General features: G+C 43.7%; 1 protein-coding gene across 4 annotated transcripts in view; it reads left to right on the top strand.

Annotated features, from left to right (window-relative positions):
- Positions 1–22,644, top strand: part of Frmd6 (FERM domain containing 6) — a 76,779-nt gene that overhangs the window by 22,771 nt on the left and 31,364 nt on the right. For all 4 annotated transcript variants that reach the window (XM_006515978.2, XM_006515977.4, NM_028127.3 and 1 more), the window contains exon 2: positions 15,651–15,916. In XM_006515978.2, coding sequence (XP_006516041.1) covers positions 15,818–15,916 — 99 coding nt within the window. In that variant the 5' untranslated portion in view covers positions 15,651–15,817. The remainder of the gene's footprint in view (positions 1–15,650; positions 15,917–22,644) is intronic.

Consider the following 22,644-nt stretch of genomic DNA (forward strand, 5'->3'; position numbering starts at 1 on the left):
TTCATTTATTCATTCACTTGAGACAGAGTTTACCATGTAGTCCTGGCTGGCCTGGAACTCACAGAGATCTGCCTGCCTCTGCCTCCCAAGTACTGAGACTAAAGGCCATGGGCTACCACTGCCTGGCCTTATTTCCTTTTTAATTTATTTTTAAAAAATTATTTGTGCTCTGTGTGTGCGCACACAGCCATGATTCTTGTCTAGTGGTCAGAGTGGGAGTGGCTTCAGGACTGGGTTCTCTCCTTCCACTCTGGGATGCTAGGATTGAACTCAGGTTTGTGCACGAAGCTCTTTTATCCACTGAGCCCTCACTGGGTCGAGTACTTTTCTTATTTTTGGTTCTTTTGAGACAGGGTCTCTCTATGTAGGTCTGGCCATTATAGAACTAAATATGTAGATTGGGATGGCTTCAAACTCACAAAGATCTGCCTGCCTTTGATTCTCCAGTGCTGGGACTAAAGGTGTGTGCCACTGGGCTGGCAAGATGCACGCTTTTACTTAAAGCATTCAAAAGGCTTTGCTTCTGACTCAGATGAAATGGTTCTGAGGCTACGAGCAAGAGCTAGGCTTGTCCCAGTTAGGATTGATGGAGTTGATAGGGTGGTGCTGCACCACTGGTGATGGGCATTGGTCCTGCTGTGAGTGACAGCTGGCCACAGATGAGCCACCTAGCCAGTTCACCCAGGCTGAAAGTCCCTGGCTCATCCCAGGAATAAGCTGCCTTTCCGGTGTGGTCACAGCCTTATGAAAAAAGTACAGAGCTAAGGTGGGGTAGTTTCTGGTTTTGTTTGACTTGGGACTTTTAAAAACTGTAACCTTCAAGGTTGAGGCATATGGCTCCATTTTTCATGGAAGATTAAACATGTTAGTGTAGGGTGAGGTGTGATTCTGATTTCCTTCCTCCACACCCTTTAAGAACTAGACTGTAAGTCTCTCACAGCATCAGCGGGTGATTACCGCAAGAAGGAATGTGCTGTGTGGAGGGAGATGCACATCGCACTACCAGGACTCCAGTGACAGGTGGGTCAGAGCGAGGTAACTGGACTAGGCTGGTCCTGACTCACTCTTGCACTCAGTCAGCCTCTCACATACCACAGGGCACAGAGGCGCAGCACACGCCTCCGTTTCCATCCCCGTAGAAGAATAATTACATTGCCCCCGATTTGCATCTTATTTCAAAACCCTAGTAATAAGAGTTAGAGAAATAAGACCTGTGAATGGGGGGAGCCATGCAGAATGCTACCCCACAGGTAAATGCCGTTCCGTTCAAAAATAACATTCCAGCTGGCGGACCTGTCTGATTTTGGTAGTTACCTTCCAGAAGCTGAAGGAACTAAATACTGGCTACTAGGTAAGAGACAGCGTCAAGGTGAAGTTTCCCTGGGGAACAATATAAGGGCCGTAGCCTGGCTTTCCCCCATCTTCCAACAGCCACTTAACAGCGACGACACAACCCACCTTGATCTCCACAGAGCAGACCAGCTCATGAGTTTGATGACACTTTTGGGACTCTTCACCAAGGCGGGGCCGGAGCAGATGTTTTTAATGTGTCTGATAGAGACTCCCTGTGTGAAAGTAGCTATGGTGAACATTTTGTGAAGCTGTAAAAAATAGGTCAGGCACAGAGCACATACTTTTATCATTTTCCTTAAGTACTTTTAAAGCCATAAATTACAGCTCCATCTGTATATGACGGTCTCCAACTCATGTATTCAAAGCAAAATCCCCAAGGGGGTGTAAAACAAGACTTCATAGCAGTGTAAAGCTTTGTTGGACCGTTTTCCTTTGATGCCTGTAGACTGTGCTTTTGATCTTTTACTGAAAAGGGTGTCTGTCCCCAGATTACATATGCACAGGTCATGTGTATATGTATGCATGTACGAAGCCATACCTTGTGGAACTACCACATGTCTGGGTGTGTCTGTGTAACAGTGTAATCTCAGCCTCATAGTTAATATATATAGGGATAAAAGTTGAATTTCTGGCGTGTCAAAGTCTTTCTCTAGCTTCGTAAGTTTTCCCATATAATTCTATGGCTGTCAGATTTTTTTTAAAAGACATTTTATTAGCACTTGAGTATGTTTGACGTAGTCAAATGCTTCCAAATGTTTAACTTTCTATTAAATTTATAACTATTATACTTTCCAGAGAGATTTAAATTATCTCATATTCATTGCTGTTTTAAAGCAGGGAAGGAAAATCCTATAAGGAAAAGCCCAGCCCACATTGGCAGGGTCATTTGCTTAAATGACAGTTTTTTTTGCCTGTCAAGTTCCCAAGTACCACAGAGGTGAAGATTTCTCTGGTTGTACTTTGTTACAGTGTTTCTGTTTAATGTACTTTGAAACTCGAGACAGGAACACACATGTTATCACTAAATGTCTCCTAAGCTCTCACTAACACTGAGCGCCCTGGAGGTTGTTTTTCAGTCTCAAAGCTGTGATAGCAATTATGTGGTAGGTGGAATCTTTTATAATAATGTAGAATGTGATAAACTGCACACAGTTCTCAGTGGGTCCCATTGTGCAGTGTGGCAGGCTTGTATATCGTTTTAAAACTCAGCCACCAGTGTGTGGTGATTTTTGCTGTCCATACTCACTGATGTCACCTTCTAAATTGGAAGTTCACACATAGAAAAGAGCTTAAAATGTCTTATGTAATTTTTAATGCAGTTTTGAGATTAATCATTCCTTTGTCTTCCTAAACGAGTCATTCTTTATTTTTGACTGTTTTTGAACTTGTTAGTCATAGAGATTGTGTCATATCTTCCTGTTAATTTGATTTTTGCACCATTTTTGAGATTTATATTTATTCATCTTTAGCTATAGTTCACGTCTTTTCCCTGTGAGCGGTTTGAACACTGAATGCTTTACTCTTGGCAGGGGATGTCTCTGTTTCCAACTTGTATGTGTATTCCTATGAGGAACTATTTAATGATATGGAAAAAGTGGTCTTCCAAAAACAGATAGCAACTTCTCAAATGTTTCATTCCATCTTTCTTGAAGTCATTGTAACTGTGTTCTCTTTGAACAAAAGTATTTCAGGAAAAACATCAAAAAGTTAGTTTTAAATATGTGTGTGTGTGTGTGTGTGTGTGTGTGTGTGTGTATTAATGAGAATTTCACAACAAAGTTATCATTTACAAAACCATAATTCCTGTGTCAGATGGAATTGAGTGCAAGTCCCGTGAATGAAGGAATCAAAGATTTCATTGTAGAAATTAGAAGCAGATGCTTTTCGGGCCAGTGTTTTCCCTGAGAACAGCACTTTTTGTTGGCTGTGTCAGGCTGGAAGTTCATCTTGGCTGAAAGGAATTTTTGTGCCTCAGTGCTAAGCCTGCTATGACTTTTGAATGCAGAACGCTGAGGAAATAAAAGTTTCTGTGGTTTAAAATCCGTGAATTTCCAGCATTGCTTCTGCCCTCTCTGCTGACTGCCTACCCAGCCACACTATCCTGGCTTCCCTGTGGTACTAGAGGAAGTTGGTTCTACCCCCGGATGTAGAAACGGACTTGTTGCTGCTTTGATGGGGCATTGTGACCCATGACCTTTGACCCTTAGCTGAGGATCCTTGTGTGCTACCGCATTCTAGTTAATGAAGCCCCTCTGAGAGACACCACCAGCCTTCAGATGTCAAGGTGTCAGGAAGAAATCAGGTCCTAGATGACATTGTGTGCTCCTCCATCAAATCCACTTAAGTCATTAGCTTTATACATTCTCCTTAAATTACTTAATGAGTCAGGCTGTGTAAATAGTCGAGATTTGTCCTTACCCTGTGCCTTACAGTACCCTACAACACATGTTCTGTACAGAAAGGGAGTAGGACACACCCAGAGTCATACAGCTAGTAAATGACTGGTGAGTCCATCAGTGAACAGAGTCAGAACCAAGCAGTTGGCTCTAGTGTCCAAGTTTCCATTTCCCTGGGGTGGTTTTTTGGCACTTGCAATTTGGGGAATCAAACCAATGCCTTTTTTGTATGTGTATTTGTGGAGTGGGGGGTTGTTTTTTTTGTTTGTTTGGTTTGAGTTTTGTTGTTGTTGTTGTTATTGGGGGAGGGTTTGGTTTTGGTTTTGGTTTTTTTTTTTGGGGGGGGGGTTGTTTTTTGTTTTTGTTTTTTTTTCCGAGACAGGGTTTCTTTGTGTAGCCCTGGCTTGTCTTAGAACTCACTCTGTAGACCAGGCTAGCCTCAAACTCAGAAATCCACCTGCCTCTGCCTCCTAAGTGCTGGGATTAAAGGCATGTGCCACCACTCCCTGGCTTAATATGTGTATATTTTAATAAAAATTGCTGTAACAGAAATATGGAGACTTTTTAAATACTCTTTGTTGAGAGTATTGGGGATGTGTTTTGAGGAAAAGACAAGATGTAATCATTGTGTCTATACTCTTGTAGATATTAAAAAAGCTGTGGTCAGTACTGAATATCCATAGAGGAAAAAGGATTTATTTATTTATTTGTTTGCTTGCTTGCTTGATTATTCGTTAGTGTTTGAGACAGGGTCCCACTCTGTAGCCAGGCTGCCCTATAATTCACTGTGTAGTTCAGGCAGGGGCTGAAACACTCAACCACTCAACAACCTTCCTGCCTCAGCTGACTGAATGTTAGGATTACAGTTATGAGCCAAAGGCTGTTTAAGGAACATAATATCACTTAATCACTAAGGAATTTCTTTGCTTTCTTTTTTTTTTTTTTTTTTTTTTTTTTTTGGCTAGCAAGTCTAAAATAAATTCAGCAAGTCTCACAGGGGTTCCCAGTGAGTCTTCAGCAGGTCTCAGCAAGGTTCCCAGTGTAGCAGGGGAGCTGTTCCAAGCATTAGCAAGCTAATAAAAACCTGTCCCAGCCAAAGGACGAGCTCCCCGCTGACCAGGAGCAGAGGCAGCAGCTGCTGACAGCCAGGGACCAGGAGACAGGCTTCCTAGACCTGCACCTGCACTGTCTAGGGAGCAGGAAGGATGGGGTTTGTTTTCTTGAAGAAGTTGGCAGATGGGACAGGATGCGAGGGAGGATGTTCTGGGCAGAGGAAACAGCTTGGTAAAAGCAAAAGAAAGGCAGTGAAATGAGTCGCAGTGACCCAGAACATGAGTGACGGAGGACCACAGTGCCTAGGCTGTCGTGTGTTCCAGAGAATCACTACAGGTGCAAACACATGCATTATTCATGGCCAGAGGTACAGGTTGGTAACAGAGTAGCAGGAAGTCCTGCTAGTCTGAGAATGTGGAAATCCTGGTGAGAAAAGCAGTCGTCATGGAGCGGGTTATCCAAAGGGTGGAGTACAGGAAGAGGGATGTTATTTTTCCCTTCTAAGATAATTTTTAAATGTTTATAGAGCACTCAGATCTTTTAAGCATTGAAGATCACTCTGTTATTTACCCCATCTCCCCAACCCCAGTCTTTCTGATTTGAAAGATTAGCTATCAAAACAAATCAGGTTGTCTGTTTTCATTTTATCACTATGCTGTCTTAGTCAGGGTTTCTATTCCTGCACAAACATCATGACCAAGAAGCAAGTTGGGAAGGAAAGGGTTTATTCAGCTTACATTTCCACATTGCTGTTCATCACTGAAGGAAGTCAGGACTGGAACTCAAGCAGGGCAGGAAGCAGGAGCTGATGCAGAGGCCATGGAGGGATGTTCTTTACTGGCTTGCTTCTCCTGGCTTGCTCAGCCTGCTCTCTTATAGAACCCAGGACTACCAGCCCAGAGATGGTCCCACCAAGGGGCCTTTCCCCCTTGATCACTAATTGAGAAAATGCCTGAAGTTCCTTTCTTTGTGATAACTCCAGCTGTGTCAAGTTGACACAAAACTAGCCAGTACACTATGCCATGTGAACCTGTGTTCCTCAACTAAGAATTCAAATGTAGGAGTGCTATTTAACTGAGTGACTTAACTTCATTTTCTCTGCGGTATGAGTGGGGCAAATATGACATTTGTGTCAGGGTTTTAGGAAGAATGACGGATGGCCCTGACCCCTTTTATGGGCCCTAAGAACAAAGCCTTTCTAGGCACTGAGCAATAGAATGGTGCTTGTCCCTGCAGTCTAGAAAACAGGCATCCAAGTCTGCTTTGACGGAATAGGGCAAGAAAAGTCACTGTGGCTTCCTCGAGTACCTCCGCTGCCTTGCCCTCCGCTTAACCTTCTCGCTCAAGCAAGTAGAGTGCAATGTTACAGGAAATAATGATGGAGAGGCAGAGGTTGGGATCAGGAGTTGGAATAGCAACAGTAGAGCTTGAAAAAAACCGTCAGGATAGCTGAAGCAGGTGATTGTCTGAGTGGCCGTCCTCCTGACAAGTGTGCCGGCCCATTTGATAGCAGCACTTAGCATTTAGCTAGGGTATAATAGTATTAACTCTCTGTTGTTTCTACTGCGTTGTCTTTGACCCCTCTCAGAGGAGTCCTCATGATCTCTGGTGGCCAGAATCTAGCAGCGGTCTGAGGGATAACAAGCACACACACAGGCTGGTCGTCTCCTCATATGACATCATAAGCTGGAATGCTGTGGCACCAGAAGCTTTATAGGCACCTGTCACCAGGACACTCCAGAAGTTTTCCATGTCGGAGGCTCACATTAGGAACTTTTGCTGTTATATCTAGGCAGGTGTTCCAAAACTGGCAAACCTCTAGAACCTGAAACATTCTGGTCTCGTCCCAAAAATTTCAAACATAGGCTATTCAACTAGGAAGATTTCACCAAGCATCAGGGTGCTCAGGAGCAAACCGGTTACTTATTTATTGGTTTGGATCCCTGCATTGCTCCTGTAGTTGTACTGCAAAGGTGCATAGTGGCCATGGCTGGTGTGGTGTTTGTCATTGGAAGGACGTGTGGCAAATGGCTCTTCCTGACGGCATCTCTGATGCACTATGGTTTACAAGCACCTTGCCACATATACACATCCGTTTCTTAGATGCATGCTATTTCACTGGATGTGTTTGTTCCCAGGTGTAATATGCTCCCGTGCGATTATTGCTCCAGAAGTGCGGTTGTTAAATCCAAAGATGTGACTATCTTTATGACTGTTTCTGTAGATAATGCAGTATACGTTATAGTGATTGGCCATGCCAGCCATGATGTAGGAGATTGTGTCAGCTGTTTTATCACAATGTGACATACTTGTTTGGTTCTTCACACGCTCTGTTCAAGTCAAGAAGCAATACCTCATTTAACCTTGAGACCAGAGCAGTCTACTGTACAGTTCTTTTCCATTCCTAACTTTGAGGTGTAGCAAATCTCACTGGTTAAATATAATTGTGAAATGACCGCAGAGGGAAGTGTGGAGAGGAAAGAGAGGTTAGCTCCCACGAAGAGAAGAAATTTCTTTTAGCTCTCAAGATAGTCATTAGCAAAATAAGTTATAGATCCACATATGAGTCATGTGCCCACTTTCTTTATATTATGTAAAGCCAGTTATATTACTTGGCATAAATAGTATACAGTGTGTTTACTAAGCATTTCACTTAGGTGAGCAACCTGTTTAATAATCTTTGCAATAATCTCATGTCAAAGGTGAGAGAAGCAGTGAAGAGATTTGCCCCGTGGTTAAAGTGTCCCAGGCAGGCAGGCAGGCAGGCAGGCAGACAGACAGACACACACACAGAGTCTGGCAGACTCTGTTCTTGAGCAAGCAATTGCTCTGTGACCATCACCTTCCTTCCTCCGAGACTTAACCTTTCTGCAGCTAACTGCCATTCTAGAGACAGAAAGGGTATTTCCCGCACACTAACATAACCACCTGTGAGGTTGCTTTAACGATTACTTTAACGGCTTAGCTTGCCCCTTACCAGCCATACGAAATAGGCTCTAATTTTTTGTTTCTTTGTTTGTTTTACCAAAAATGTGTTTATATTGCTAATAGTTAAGTTGCCAAACCAGGGGGCAACTATTTTTTGGGTTATCCTGTTTGCAGAGACTCTCCCACCCCCACCCCCACCCCCAGCTACTGTAATTCTTTACAAATGGACAATACATGCAGCAGCATGGCTCTGCAGGAAGGCATACTGGGACAGGGTTCTTCACCCACACAGTAATACTCAAGACGGGATGGCCCTTTGCTGCGGAAAGCACTCTTGTGAGTTAGTTGCCCGATATGCTTGTTTCCCTTAAATGAGTTTATTGGGTATGGAGCTCTTAGAAAGTAGTATTGTCTGCAAAGTGCGGATACCTGACATAACCCTAACCCCCTCCCTTCTAGGTCTCCTCTGCTCACAGTGAATGTTCATCACACAGCTCATTCCTCATTGTCTCTTTCAAGTGGAGAGAAGTTTTAAAATACAGCATTGTTCTTTAAGTAAAATATGAATGTTGCTACACAGCAAGAGGTAGTCGTGAGTTTTGGTGAGTACATGGATTGGTCAACCAGTTAACTTATTGGATGCACTGAGTTAGAGAGGATACACTCAGTAGTTGCAAGTGCCAGTGAAGGAGACCAGAAGGGATAGCTGGGCTTCTTATGGGAATTCCTGGGGGGTTCTGGGACAGATATCTATAACAGTTCAAATGATATGATACCTTGTTCTTCCTTAGTTTCCCTTCAGTGACGGACGGCATCCTTCCCAGGAATAGTCCTTATCACACAGGAATGCCAGCAGGCTCATAGGAAGCAACCCAAAGAAGAAGATAGCTACTTCCAGCCTAGCATTTATATAACAAAGGTCTTGGAGGAGCCCCATTTTGCCTAGGGGGTGTATGTTCACCTGATTCATAGATGAAGCATTGTGGTTGGAGAATGGGGTGCCCTCCTTGGACAGACTGGGCCACACCCCACCCTACCCTATCTCTGAGCATCCTTCGGTCACCAGCACACATTTGGACTCACCTGCTCTTTCTAAACAGAATTTCAAAGGGGTAGTGACCTAATGCACTGTCACTGCGCCGTGTACAACCAGCAGTACACGTCCCCCTTCCCAGGATAAGCCTGCAGTAACATAGCCCAGGTGCTGCATCTGGCTGTGAAATCGAGAGCTGAGATGACTTATTGCATGGCTCGGTTGTGGCTGTCCTCCCTACCTGGAAATTCATAGCTGCTAGCACACAACCTTTCTTACCTTAAACAACAACAACAACAAAGTGATACCGAATGCTTTATATTCATTTTGCCATTTCATTTATCCAGCATTTTAGGAGGCCACTGTTACAGATTTTACAAAATGTACACGTGGTCATCGAGCTGGTATATTAGGATCTAGGGTTAACTGATACTCTTTCCTGTGCGTGCTGTAAACCCCTGAGAACCAGCTCTGAGGGCGGGGTGCATCCTAACCCTTTCCCCAGCGCTCCATTTCTCTACTAGAGCAAGGTTGGAAGTGCAGAAAAAGAGCAAACAGGAAATGGATGTTCTTCCCAGACCACTTGGCTGCAGGGGCTTAGTGGCCACCTGGCACTTCCTTCTTAGGTGCAATTGTCACTACAAAAACTAGCCATAGGGCTAGAGAGATGGCTCAGTAGTTAAGAGCACTTACTGCTTTTTTAGAAGGCCCAGGTTCTGGTCACAGCACCTACATGACAGCTTATAACCCTCTTGAGTTATAATCCCACGGGACCCAGTTACCTTCTCTGGACTCTGTGCACAGGGCACGTATGTGGTGCGCATACATACTCCTTGGCAAGCACTCAGACACATTAAAAACTGGCCATGAACAGACACAATCCCAGTTCATGATTCCTCTAACTAAATGATAAAATTAAATTTTACTATTCTCAAATATCTCATGGAAGCAAGTGACCCTTTTTTAAATCCTTTATTAGCTAAAATATCCAGGAGGATCACAGACCAAACATCATGTTTCCAGGTCATTGTTCATATTTTCAGGTCTTGAGTAGAGAGAGCTCTTGGACCATGTGCCTGGCCGGTAACAGGAGCACATGTGCCGTCTAAGCAGCCTGATAGTGCACAGCCTCGGTCTTGTTTCAAGAAAGCAGAATTCCAAAGCTATCCCAGGACTGCAGGCTATGTCCATCTACAAAGTTAGTTAGAAAAACTTGAAGTTAGAAAAACTTGCTCGGAATAGATTTTTTTCCCCCCTTTGAAATTAAATTGCTTGTTTTTAATTTAAAAAAAAATGCATGTTTGGACCTGTGTTCAATGCCAGATGATGTAAAACTCTCTGCAGCTCCAGGTCCAGGGGATCCAACTCCCTCTTCTGCCCTTAGTAGGCACTGCATTCATGTGTGCTTACACACGCTCTCTCACACACACTTCATTAAAAACAAATCTCACGTGTATTTAATAAAAGTGACAATGGATAATTTTGCCTCAGAGTAAATTTTGGCAGTGCCCATTAGCATTGTGGGTTGTCACAACTGGTAAAAAAGAAGGGGTTCTGGCACTTAGTGGGCAGAAGCAAGAAGCAGCTAACATACGTGCGATTCAGGATGACCCCCACGCAAAGACTGTCTGGCTCCCGTGACAGCAATGCTGAATTAGTTTATTTTCTCATTGTTGTGACAAAGTGCCCAATAGGAGAACCTTGGAGGAGGGAAGATTTATTCTGCTTCCCAGGCCATTCTGCAGGGATAACATTGGTGGCAAGGCTCTATGGTAACAGGAGCTTATGGTGGTGCAGCAGGGAAAGCCGAAACAACCAGGGGTAGGTGCAGCCTCCACAGGGCTTTCTTTTCTCAGGTACTTATCTCTTTGAACTATGCCTTACATCTCAAAAGTTCCATAACGTCCCCCAAACAGTGCAACCAGGAGCCCCAAGTGCACCTGGAAGACCCTTTGCACATTCAAGGGCCAAGGCTAAGAAATGGGGTCTTCACTGTTCAGGGATGTGTGTTGTAAGCAAACAGGCAGCAGTTAATGAGTGTTATTCCACACGTCTGGTCTTGGCCATACCTAGTGGCCCCGCTCTAAGATCTGAGTAGAGCAGACAGACAAGCAAAGGCAGAATTGGAAGTGGCTGAGCTAAGTGGTCATATAGAGGTGATATTCTGATACAAGAACCAAGGTGTCTGCTTAAGTTGGTTGTCAGTGATGCAAGCTCCTAGCCTGGCTTGCTCACACAGCACACCTAAGTTCTGGAGAGAAAGACCCCTGGTTTCTTCCTGGGGAACATGACAAAGGAGTCACCGTTTTCTTCCCTTGAGTGCTTAGCAGCAATGCTCAGCATGGAGCAGGTGTGTAGCAAATGTTACGCCATCGTCGGCACCGTTACTTCATCCGTGCTGAGCAGCGATCGATCGAGCCTTCACATTTACCATTGTCTGCCTGGAGATCTTCTGAGACAGATGGGTAGATGGGAGGGTGGAAGACATGACACCCTGCTCTTTCCTCAGGTGTTTGCTCACATGTCAGCCCATCAGCAAGAGGCCCCATCACCTGATACAATAGCATGTCTGCACTACATGGCCATAGCGTCAGCACCGTCATTCTGGCCTACCATATGTACTCACTGCCTGCTTGTCACACAGTAGGTGTTTCAAGCACATATTTTGTATTAATAAAATAAGTGAGCAAAACTGTGGAACTTGTTCTATGAAAGACATGGGGTAGCATTTTAGGACAGTATACTAGAGCCTTCCTAATGCTGCAACCCTTTAATATAGCTCCTCGTGTTGTAGTGACGCCCAACCATAGAATTATTTTCATCGCTACTTCATAACTCTAATTTTGCTACTGTTGTGAATTATAATGTAAATATCTAATATTTGACCCCTGTGAAAGGGTCATTGACCCCCCCCAAAGGGATCTTGACCCACAGATTAGAGCCACTGCTCTAGAGTGATTTTTTTTTAATCACATAGTCTAGCTTACAGTAAAGGCTATATTTCTGCACTTTAAAATTGTTATTCAGCTGCATCATCCCTCGAGTTGACATGTCAGCTATGTATGTGCTTTTGGGAATCGGAGACAGTAGTCACACTCCTTTGGCAGTGACCCTGACTGGAGACGCCTTAGCTTCTGTATTCTCTTTTTCAGCGAGTAGTGAGCACAGAGTCTGAGTGCTGTGTGTGTGCCCTAAGCTTTGTAAATGGCCAGCAGTTAAGTTAGAAGGTCGGGTTCTCACAGTCCACTTTCCAAAATAGTCTCCTTCGCTTTTGTTAGATAATAGAGTGGCCATGTTGGCTGCTGATGGATTCTTTGTTAATCATGTCTGCCGTTCATGATCTCAGCGAGGATAGGACCATCACCCTACGCGTTAGGGAGGTAGCACCAGAAAGAGAACCCTGTTTTGCCTCTATCCTTTCTGAAAATGTATTATGTGGGTATAAATTCAAGACTGAAGATTCTATGTATATTTTTTTGCAAGTCTTTTGGGGGAAGAGTTGTGGGTCTGATCACTGCCAGCACAATCTTTTGTCACTACCAGGTTTGTTCATGAATTATGGGACACAAGGGCATTGCTCTGGGGTAGGAATGTGTCTTCCTGGGACTGAGTTGGGGCTCAGCGTAAAACATAGAACCAGTAGCCAGTGGCCCTCTACCCAATTTTTGCAATCCAAATTGGTATAAATTCTGTCTAGATACTGTTTTCCAGGACAGTGTAGTTTAAGACTAAACTTTATCCTTGTGTGAATTAGAGATAGGTTACGGTTCCATTTGTGTTTGCCTTTTTAGTGGAACCTTTGAACCAGCTTTAATGCTGTCTTGGCACAGTGAAGGCTTGGGGGTTGAGTTTGCCACCCGCAAAGTGTTAAGTGCAGCTGTGGACCAATGGTACTACTTCTGACCTGGGCTCCAGTAAATCTACTGCAGTAGTTTTTGTCCTGATTTTGTACTGTGTCTGAACCATAAAATAAAAGTTGTACCCAGGGGTCTGGAGAGATGGCACAGCGGTTAAGAGTACTGACTTGCTCTTTCTTCCAAAGGTCCTGAATTCAATTTTCAGCAACCCCATAGTGGTTCACAACTACCTGTAATAGGATCCAGTGCCCTCTTCTGGTGTGTCTGAAGACAGCTACAGTGTACTCATATAAATAAATAAATAAATAAATAAATAAATAAATAAATAAATAAATGATTTTTAAAGGTTGTACCCAAATGAAACTTTTCCTGTATTTTAATGAAGCCCTGGAAATATCCTAAACCTCAGAAGATTTTTGCCCCCAAGTTTAACTTTTAAATTCCAAAAAGTAGGTCAGTAGAAATGTCTTGCTTTAATTGGCTCAATTAAAAATGGAAAAGCATAGTACTATCTCAATATGAAATGCAGATTTAAGTAGGAATTATAATGGGACTAATATCACTTAAGGGTATGATTTAAAATAAGCTATATTCAATCATAGGTAATAATTTATGTAGTAAAGACAGGCCTAAATGTTGGAATATTCCAATTTTCCAAAGGGAAAGCTTTTGCCATGAAATTTAGTAGCATGATAAAGATTCAGTCCAGAACGCCTTTCCCAAGAGATAGGCCTAGGAATAGTGTTTACCCGGACCTTAATAGCAGGCTCTGGGGAGAAACGTGTTCTGTGCTCAGTGAGTGTGTGAAATGTTGTCAGACTTAAGCAGTTTGCCTTCACAACTTCTCAGAGCTTTTAATACTTTCTGAATATTTGTTTGTTTGTTTGTTTGTTTTCAAGACAGGGTTTCTTTGTGTATCCCTGGCTGTCCTGGAACTCGATCTGTAGACAAGGCCAGCCTCAGTCTCAGAGATGGTCCTAATTTTGCTTCCTCCATGCTGGGATTAAAGATGTGCATCATGACCACCCCTCCTTACTTTCTGAGTTTTAAAACAGGTTATAAGTATGGCGAGGACTCTCAGTCTCCAAATTTAACCCATTTTAGGGATTGTATTAGATTCAGGTTTTTGAGACAGGGTCTCCCTCTGTTACCCTGGCTGGACTGGCCCCAACTTGCAGCCCTTGTCGTCCTTCTGAGGACTAGGATTGGAAGTGTGCATCACCACATCTGTCTTGTGTTTGGTTCCCTGAGGTAGGGTCTTGCTGTATCTAGAACTGAATTGGAACGTACAGAAGCCCAGGGTGGCCTTGAACTTGAAGTTTTCCTGCTTCAGTATACCAGCATGGACCTGGCTTGCTTTAGGGATGCATTACCTTTGGAAATGCTGAGAATATTTTCAGCAGTAGCAATGAGGGGTGGTTCTCTGGTGTTGGTCAGCTCTTAGGCTGTTCTCCCAACATTTGCCCTGAGAGTGTAGTGGAATCCCGCACTGTGTTGGTCCCTTACCCATTTGACGTGGAGGTCTCCACATGTGCCTGTAGTTGTCATGAGTAGGCGTGTCTCTGTGGCTTGGCCTCTACATTTATCTCTAAGCCCATGTGTGATTCACACATAGCCAACATCATCCTTCCAGCAGTGCTTAGACACTGTTGACTGAGAAGAGCTCACTTTCTGGATTAATGGCTACATTTGAAGAGCAGTTCCTGGAACTCGGGGACTGAGCATCCACTCTAAGGAAGATGACAGCCCTAGCCTCCAGAGGTGTGCTAGAAACCAAGTTGGGGAGCAATCACCCTTCCCCTTTGAGGAAGACATAACGTCCAAGCGATGGATGGTCCCCTTCCTAAGAAGGAACTACCACATACAAGATTACTGCCTAATTTCAGTTTTGAGTAATTCTCTTGACGATTGTATTTTATTCATGTTTTAAAAAAATCACTAGGTCCTATTTACTCCTGGTACCATCCATGAATAGATCCTCTCTGGCTGAAAACAAATGAACTTTAAGGAGCTGATAGGTCAGGCTTGTGCCTTGGAGATCAGTTTCATATTTCTGGACTTACTTTCCCGAATCCTGCAAATATGGCTGCAGAGGAATAATGTAAATAGCACTGACTTGAGAGACAGCTAGTCTTAACACACTGCAGTTGAAGAATGCCCTGCTAGCAACACATGAAGCACTCCACAAGAGAAGGAAAAACTCACCAAGGCTTTTAAATTATTCTACAGGGTCTCACCAATGCCCGGAGACAGAAAACAGAAATGAAGGACAGAATACTGAAGACCAGAGATAAAAGTTTCTTTACTTGCAAGCAAAGTTCTATACTTCAAACCTTTAAAAAAGCAAAAGCAAAAACAAACAAAAAAACTTAATGTTACTAAACTGACGAAACTGGAGAGGTTTCTAAAGCCCATAGCTCTTTTCCATATCGATATGGTTTGAGAATACAGTCTTAGTATTGCTATGTGTTATTTGATTGGTGAACTAATGAATTAAATTTTAATCAGCCAGCTAGAGAACCAGGAGAATGCAGGACATAAAAACTAAGGAGGACTTAATAGCCATGGGGAATGTCGTGGAGAGATCAGTGACATGAGTGACTGCTGCAGCTCCCGTGGCGGGTCCAGCAGCCAGGGCTTCCTTTGCAGAGCCAACCGTCAGGCATGACTGAGACAGGAGCGAAAGACTCATTCGGATTCTGTAGTCCTGGAAGAGAGGCTTTGTTGATGCTGTTTTTATAGTTCACTCCAGAACCCCGTCACCTCCCTGGTGAACTGGAACTCCTCAGTCAGGATCCATTGCCTTGACCTTATGGTACTTGGTCCATCTGTGAATGTCCGGGCTCTCACTGTGTCTGTTCACTCTTGTCTAAGAGCGAAGCGTGAAGACAGTTAATAGACAGGATGTGTGTGCACCGAGTATGGCCGTCTCAGCTTGAAATGCTCTTTCCTGTTTCCCTGTGCCTGCGTGAATAGTTGTGTGCCACTGGCCTCTCTCCCCTTACCAGACTCTTTCCCCTTTATTCACAGGTCTCCCAGTGGACTTTCTACAGCTATGAAACCTACACTGTGGGGCACCACGATGCTTCCGTTGGCCGTATGATGAGGAGGAGAAGTTGGCTTTGGAGTGCTGGGAGCCTGAGAAGTTGCTGAGCACCCAGCGCCCCCAGCCCGCCCACTGGCCCGCCCATAACACAATGAACAAACTGACCTTCCATAACAACAAAGCCATGCAGGACCGTCGCAGAGTGTGTATTTTCCTCCCCAATGACAAGTCCGTGAGCATCATCATAAATGTGAGTAGCTCCAGCTAGGGATATTTCAGTGTACTCTTCCCTGTAAGACCACACCCACGTTAGGTGAGGTGGTTCAGGGTTAGATCATTGCTGCCACAAGCTGTAGACAGCACTATGACTTCAACAGCAGCATGCTTGGGGTCAAATTAGGACTTTGAGTACTACACTAAGACAAAGCCAAAAAGTCTGTTTTTAAACTTCATTGAAATGTTTTCAGTTGAATTAGTTAACTGGGCTTCTCTGCTCCCTTATCTTTCTGTGTGCTCAGCTGTGGTACATTTGGAATTGTTTGGAGTATCTTCCACATTTCCAGTCGGGTCTAGGGAATGCTTCTCATTCACGGTGCTCAGCCACGGTGCCCCCTCAGATCCCACCACCAAACTCAGTTTCTTTGAGTTTGCTTCACTCTGTTTCTGTATTGAGAAGAATTCATTTTATTGTTTCTACTGAGCGGAAGCCTCTGTCTTGTCTTGCCAAAAAGCAATGTGACACGACGGGAACTGGAGACTAGAGATGGAGGAAGGAGAGGATCTGAAAATGGCAGTAAATTTTATTTCAGCATTGGTTTTTGTCTCTCAAATTGCTTGGCTTCCTGAATAAAATTTCTATTTTGTGTCTGTCTGTGTTTTAAATGCTCAGAGTTGTCAACCGCGCACATGAAGTGGTAGCAGTTGCTAAGTTTCTCTTTTTCATCTTGACTGTAGTTTATCAGTAGTCAGAGTCTAAGCCCTGTCCGGGCTGAGCAGATGCTGGAGATGAGCTAAGATGTCCTCTGCCTCTTACATCAGAATCAGATACTGGTTAACCAGTCTTGAGAACTGAGATAGTCTTATTTTTCCCCTTTTTACTTTTAGCAGTTAAGTTATACTTTACGCATTGCAAAGCATCAACATCCTTCAGTGTACAGTCTAGTGTATCTCTGTTAGTTTATGCTCCTATGTAGCTGGTGCCCAGTTTCAGATTTCCTGTCTCCTCAGAAAGACCCTTTGGGACTCTTCCTCGACAGCAATTGTCCTCAGTGATAACAACTGTTTTGATGGGAAGGCGGTCCCACTCAGTTACGACTCTCCTGCCACCAGAATGATGTAGTTCTTACCATAAAGCCCTTTTTCACTCAGCCTCTGACCATGGAATTGCCACAGCAGCAGTCATTTGTCTTCCTTATAAGATAATATCCCAGCAGTATGGCCGAGTCCCATTTTGTTACACACTTACTGCTGTTGATGGATATTGTGCCATTTGAAATTCCATATTAATAAAACTGCTATGACCCCTCCTGGGGTGTAGTCCTACAGACACAGACACACTTAGGTCACTGTGATTTTATCAGACTGGATATGTAACTCATAGACCATCCCAGGGAGTACAGTTGCTGGAAACTGCCAGCAGGCTCATGATAATCCGTTTTGTGCCTATCAACTTTGGGGTTTCTTTGTTGTTGTTGTTTTGTTTTGAGATAAGGCTTTACTATGTAGGCCAGGCTGGCCTGGAAATTGCTGTATAGACCAGGCTAGCCTCAAACTCATCAGCATCTGACATCTGCCTGCCTCCCAAGTGCTGGGACTGAAGGTGTGAACTGCCATGCCCAGACCTGTCACTGATGGAACTAAGGAAAGCTTGCCTCAAGTTAGTTTTCTACTTGTGTGCTGATATAGTTTTAATATGTTCTGCATAATGAAATAGTTATGCAGAACATAAATGACTTGTAAATAACTCGATTAGAAGTTTAGGTTGCAGCAAGGTTCTGCTGTAACCATAGGCGTCTGGTTTGTTCCTTGTTTGACTCAGGTCACCTCGATGCTGCCCATCTCAATTCTGGGAGCATCGAACCTGCCTTGTGGATGGATTTTACTGCCTTCAGGGCAGAGTTTCTAATAATAAGCTAGGATCCTGATTAGGGAACTTGAAATTGGTTTTGGGTATATGGGGTGATAGACTATTATCTTTGCCGGACTTGATTTTTAAAATGTAATGAAAATTGGAAACATTTCAGTGTGGGCACCAGGAACATAAATTAAAATGAAAGTAAAATTCAACTATTTATGACTCTGTTGTGTGAATACACACACACACATACACACATACATATATGCACTCATATATGTGTTTATATATGTATAAATATATGTAATATATATTGTGTCCTTTACATTTTTAAGCACATGCAATCTAGGACATACTGCATAAGCATTGAGGACACTTCCACCTTTGTCTGTTACCCAGTGAGGTATAGTGAGGTGTGTAAGGGTGTCTATGAGTGTGCAGCATGGTGTAGTGAGGTGTGTAAGGGTGCATGAGTGTGCAGCATGCACAAATGTGCAGGATGGGAGGAGTCCTAACACATCTCTCTACATGAGGAGAACTAAGAGGTGGCTACAGTTTCCAAAGGAATTCATTGGCTCTGGAGTCTCTGCCTAGGGAAATAGCTTTGGAGAGCAGACTAACAGACCCCAGGTGGGCTCATGGCATGTTTTATGGGTCATACCTAGCGTTTTTAAAACGTTCTTCCTACTGTCAACCTTCTTTTTTTTAACCCAATTTCACTCTGGTAAAATTCAGCAGACGCTGCCTTAAAGTGGTACTGTGGATTTTCCCACACGCACGCATGCTGCTGTGTAGATGGATGGCTTTAAAACTTGACCGTGTACTAGAAGTATTGGGGAGAGGCTGTTTGGGCTTCACCCATGGAGAGACTGATGTAGGTCTAGGGCAGGAGACAGGAATCTTCATTTAGCAAAATTCCTCAGTAGGGACTGGAGACTCAATAAAATCCTAAGGCAGTCAGAAAGGGTGAGGTGCGGGCCACTGAGAGAGAGAGAGAGAGAGAGAGAGAGAGAGAGAGAGAGAGAGAGCCAAGCGCTGCTTCTTACAGTACCTTGGAACCTATGTCCGTCACTGAGACTGTTGATACTGGGGACCTGGACTGAGCCATCTGCTCCGTGGCTTCCTTTACAGCTTTGGGCATGCTGCTTAGGTCTGTCGTTCATTATTTCGGTCTGGTTTCCTTATATGTGAAGTGGGACTATTCTATGCCTCATGTGGACTATATCAAGGATTTAAAGAGACTCCGTGTGTAAAGAACTTTGTATCGTGTCTGTCCGTGGAGTTACTCAGTAAGTCAGTCTTGATGGAGCATCGCCTCACATGTCCCATCCCTGTGCTCTTTGTCATTTCGTTAGGGTACTTTGTCGCTGGCATGCAGGCCCAGACTTCCTACTCCAGGGAACATAGATCCTCCGCCATGTCGAGGCTCCTCTCCTGCAAGCCTTGGGACCTCTGGAAGGATGAGGTTAAACAGCAAGGAGACTTGTCCACTGCTAGAAAAAACAATTTTAATCTTTCCAGGGCTCCCTTTCCCCACAGCAGAGAGTGGTGATTTTGCTATTTGCAGTGTTGGGCATTAGAAAATAATTGTAACAAAACTGTTTATCAGTGGCCTCCCAACCCCTCCCCCAGCAGTCAGGATGCACCCACATACACTTTTTAAAATAAAGTTTTCCCCTGGCAGGTATAGTTGACTTCGTATTGGCTTTCTGCATCTGGAGTAAGTATAATGTTTTAGTCATTTTGAATCTCCATGAATTATACTAATAGGAGCTATTTTAAATTAATCTTAATCATCAAACAAATACAAAAAAAAATGGACACTTAAAAAAGAAAATCCTGGTAAATGTAAGAGACAGAGAGTTTTTAGAGTGGCAGAAATCACAGAGCCAAGAGCTTGCACCTCCAGTCCCTGCAGTTAGGCGAACAATTCTTTCTTACCAGAGACTATTTCAAACATCCTTGCCTGGTAACAAACAATTGGCACAGCGAGGATCAAGCCCCATTCCAATTCAGAGTTCCACACAGAGGGTATTTTTAGATAAAGCCTACACTGTTGAGAATGTAGTGCTTTCTAAAGTCCCATTGCCCCTGAAGATGAAAGGGATTAAAAATTTTCACAAGCAGCCATGTGGCCTTAAAGATTTCTAGTCTGCAAATACCCAACGCTGGCTCCTGTTTTCACAGCAGGTAACACTCTCAAGCCACATCCTTATTTAATTATAGTTTTGAAACAAGAGCACTATACTTACTTGATGATCGTTAAAGAGCTCTAGCAGAAGGTTCTAGATACTTGATTCAAAGTAGCAGAACAGTAATAACTAGATGGGAGGCCTGGAAGAAAGGCACAGCCTTGTGGAGTCAAGAGTCACCACATATTTTACTTTATAAACCTTCAGTTTGTAATTTGGAGTTTAGCAGCTTGTTACATTTCATCTGACTGCTCCAATTCCAACTCAGACTTAAACGCAGCCAAGCTAAGGGTTAAAAGGGCCCCAAGAACAGTGCGACATTTTAAGTCTCAAGTTGATGGGGCTGAGTTCAGCATAAGAGCTGTCTGTAAATGTGGTCCTTTCTCCTCTCCACTGTCAGTCTGTTGTTTAAAGTTGTTTGTAACAGTATAGTTACGAGGTGGAATACTAGCCCAGTGTTTACAGTGAACGTTGGAAATAAAGAGGACTTCACTAGGACACAAAGTAAATACCCCAGCTGCTGGATCAAGCTAGCCCCAAGGGGCCAGGGGTAATGGTTTCCCAGGCAGCCAGGGGGTCTTCCCAGGGGTGAGGTGAGCTTGCGTCAATACATTGTTATTAAATTGCTGGATGACAGGGCTGGAGAGATGGCTCAGAAGCGGAAAGCACTGGTTACTCTTCCAGAGGACCCACAGGAACTCAGTCAGTTCCAGGGAAGAAAATGCTCTCCTCTGGCTTCTGAGAGTACTGCATGCTTGAGGTACACAGACATATTAGGCAAAACACCACCAGGGACATAAAAAAAGGTTTGAAAACATTTGCTGGATGGCGTGAGTATATGCTAGAGTGTCCGTAGTGGTAACTGGGAGATGAGGCTAGTGGAGCACGGTGACGGTCCTCGGGAGCTCCCTGGGAACGGGACCCCGCTCACCCTCAGGAACCACCATGGTGCCTGCCTCATGAAGGTCCTGGAGAGACGATCCTGCCTCAAATGGCCCATCTTTGTCACTGTGACAGGATCTAGAACCACTCAGGCAAACCACTCAGCATGTCTGTGAGGGGTTCTCTGGATTAGGTTAATTGACACGTGCCCTCCCCACCCCCACCTTCCTACAGCAATGGCCCACAAGCCAGGTGTTACGTCAGAGCAGCGAGAAGTAACAATAGCCTCCATGTCCTCCTCCAAGGCAGCTTCCTTCGTGGCTGCTGCCTGAAGAATGAGCACGTGCTCTGGCCCTCAGTGACTTCTGCTCTTTCCTCTGGGATTTTGCCTGTTTTCATTTTCTTAGTTTTAGTTCTGTATGAAAATATGATAGGATCACTAACTCAAAGTTAAGTAATTTAGGTAAGTAAGTAAATCATAGTCACTAAAATTATAAATTATAAAATTATACTTCAGTTATCATTGAAAAACAAAAGAACATGACGGCTGATAATGCCTATGAGAGGAAGTGGACATGTAACATGTACAGACAAAATCACAAACATGTGTTGCCCGTGTGTTAACATGTATGTAACTGTACATATAACCTTTGAGTGTCTGCCTTTGTCACTCCTCACATGACTTGGAGCAGTTTTATTTTCTACTTCTATAAAATACAGAAATTGAGCTGGATGCATTCTTGGGTGATTCAGTTTCAGTGAGGCAGATGCGGGAGGCTCACTTAACTCCCACCTGATAATTCATTCACAGTTGAGAAAGCATCAGAACTATATCTGGGGCCTGGAGATTTGCCTCAGGGTAAAAGTGCTTGCGGAGTTCAAGCCCCCAGAACCTAGTTAAAAGCTTGGCACAGCAACATAGGCATGTTACAGTGTTTAGAATCAGAGGACCAACAGCAAAGAGATTCTCAAACAAGATTGACCTTTGACTGCCCCCCCACACACACACACCATTTACACACATGTAAAAATACATGCATTTATATAAACATACATATATACAAAACAAAAATATGTAATGTCCTCTCAATTCAGAATAGCTCATCTCCAGAATCTCATATTAGTAGATATTATATTAATGTCAGTATGATTGAATTATACTGAGATTCAGAAAGGGAAAAGTGAGTTAAACAGTAACTGGAATTGATTGAAATAAATAAAATCTGGGCAGTCTGTCACTGGGCAGTAGATGAGTATTTGGCTTATACCTTCAAGAAGAAAACTTTGCTTTAAAATAGATGCCCTAAGCAGACACTGCTCATGGGAAGATACGCAGGGGGCTGATGGGTCTCTAAAGAGTACTTGGCTCAGTAAGTGTCAAGAAAGTGTCAATTAAAACTGCAGCCAGGTACTGCCTTACAGAGGTTTAAATGGCTGCCACCAAACAGAAAAGTTGACAAGAGTTGCCGAGGACATGGGGGGAGGGGCACCTGTCATCTGCTGGTCAGGACGTAAAGCAGTGTGGCCTTCTGTTAAATAGCATGGTGCTTCCTCAAAGTACTAAATACAGATGGACTGTGATCTCACAGGTCCTCTCCTGGGTATCCAGAGGAAATGACATCTGTATGCTTAGAGTTTCTCAAAACCTCCTTTATTTAGGGTTCTTAAACGCTTCAACCTACCGTCCAGAGGTAGCAGGGAGAAAAAGTTCGTAGGAAAGCAGTGTTATGGACCTTTTAGAAGTAGTTCCTTTGGGAGATTCCACTCTTCCTTGTCAGGATACCCCAGTCCACTTCAATAGTAAACCCCAAACAGGAATCAGTAGCAGCA

The sequence above is a fragment of the Mus musculus genome, chromosome 12 (assembly GCF_000001635.26).
Source record: "Mus musculus strain C57BL/6J chromosome 12, GRCm38.p6 C57BL/6J".
Classification (NCBI taxonomy): domain Eukaryota; kingdom Metazoa; phylum Chordata; class Mammalia; order Rodentia; family Muridae; genus Mus; species Mus musculus.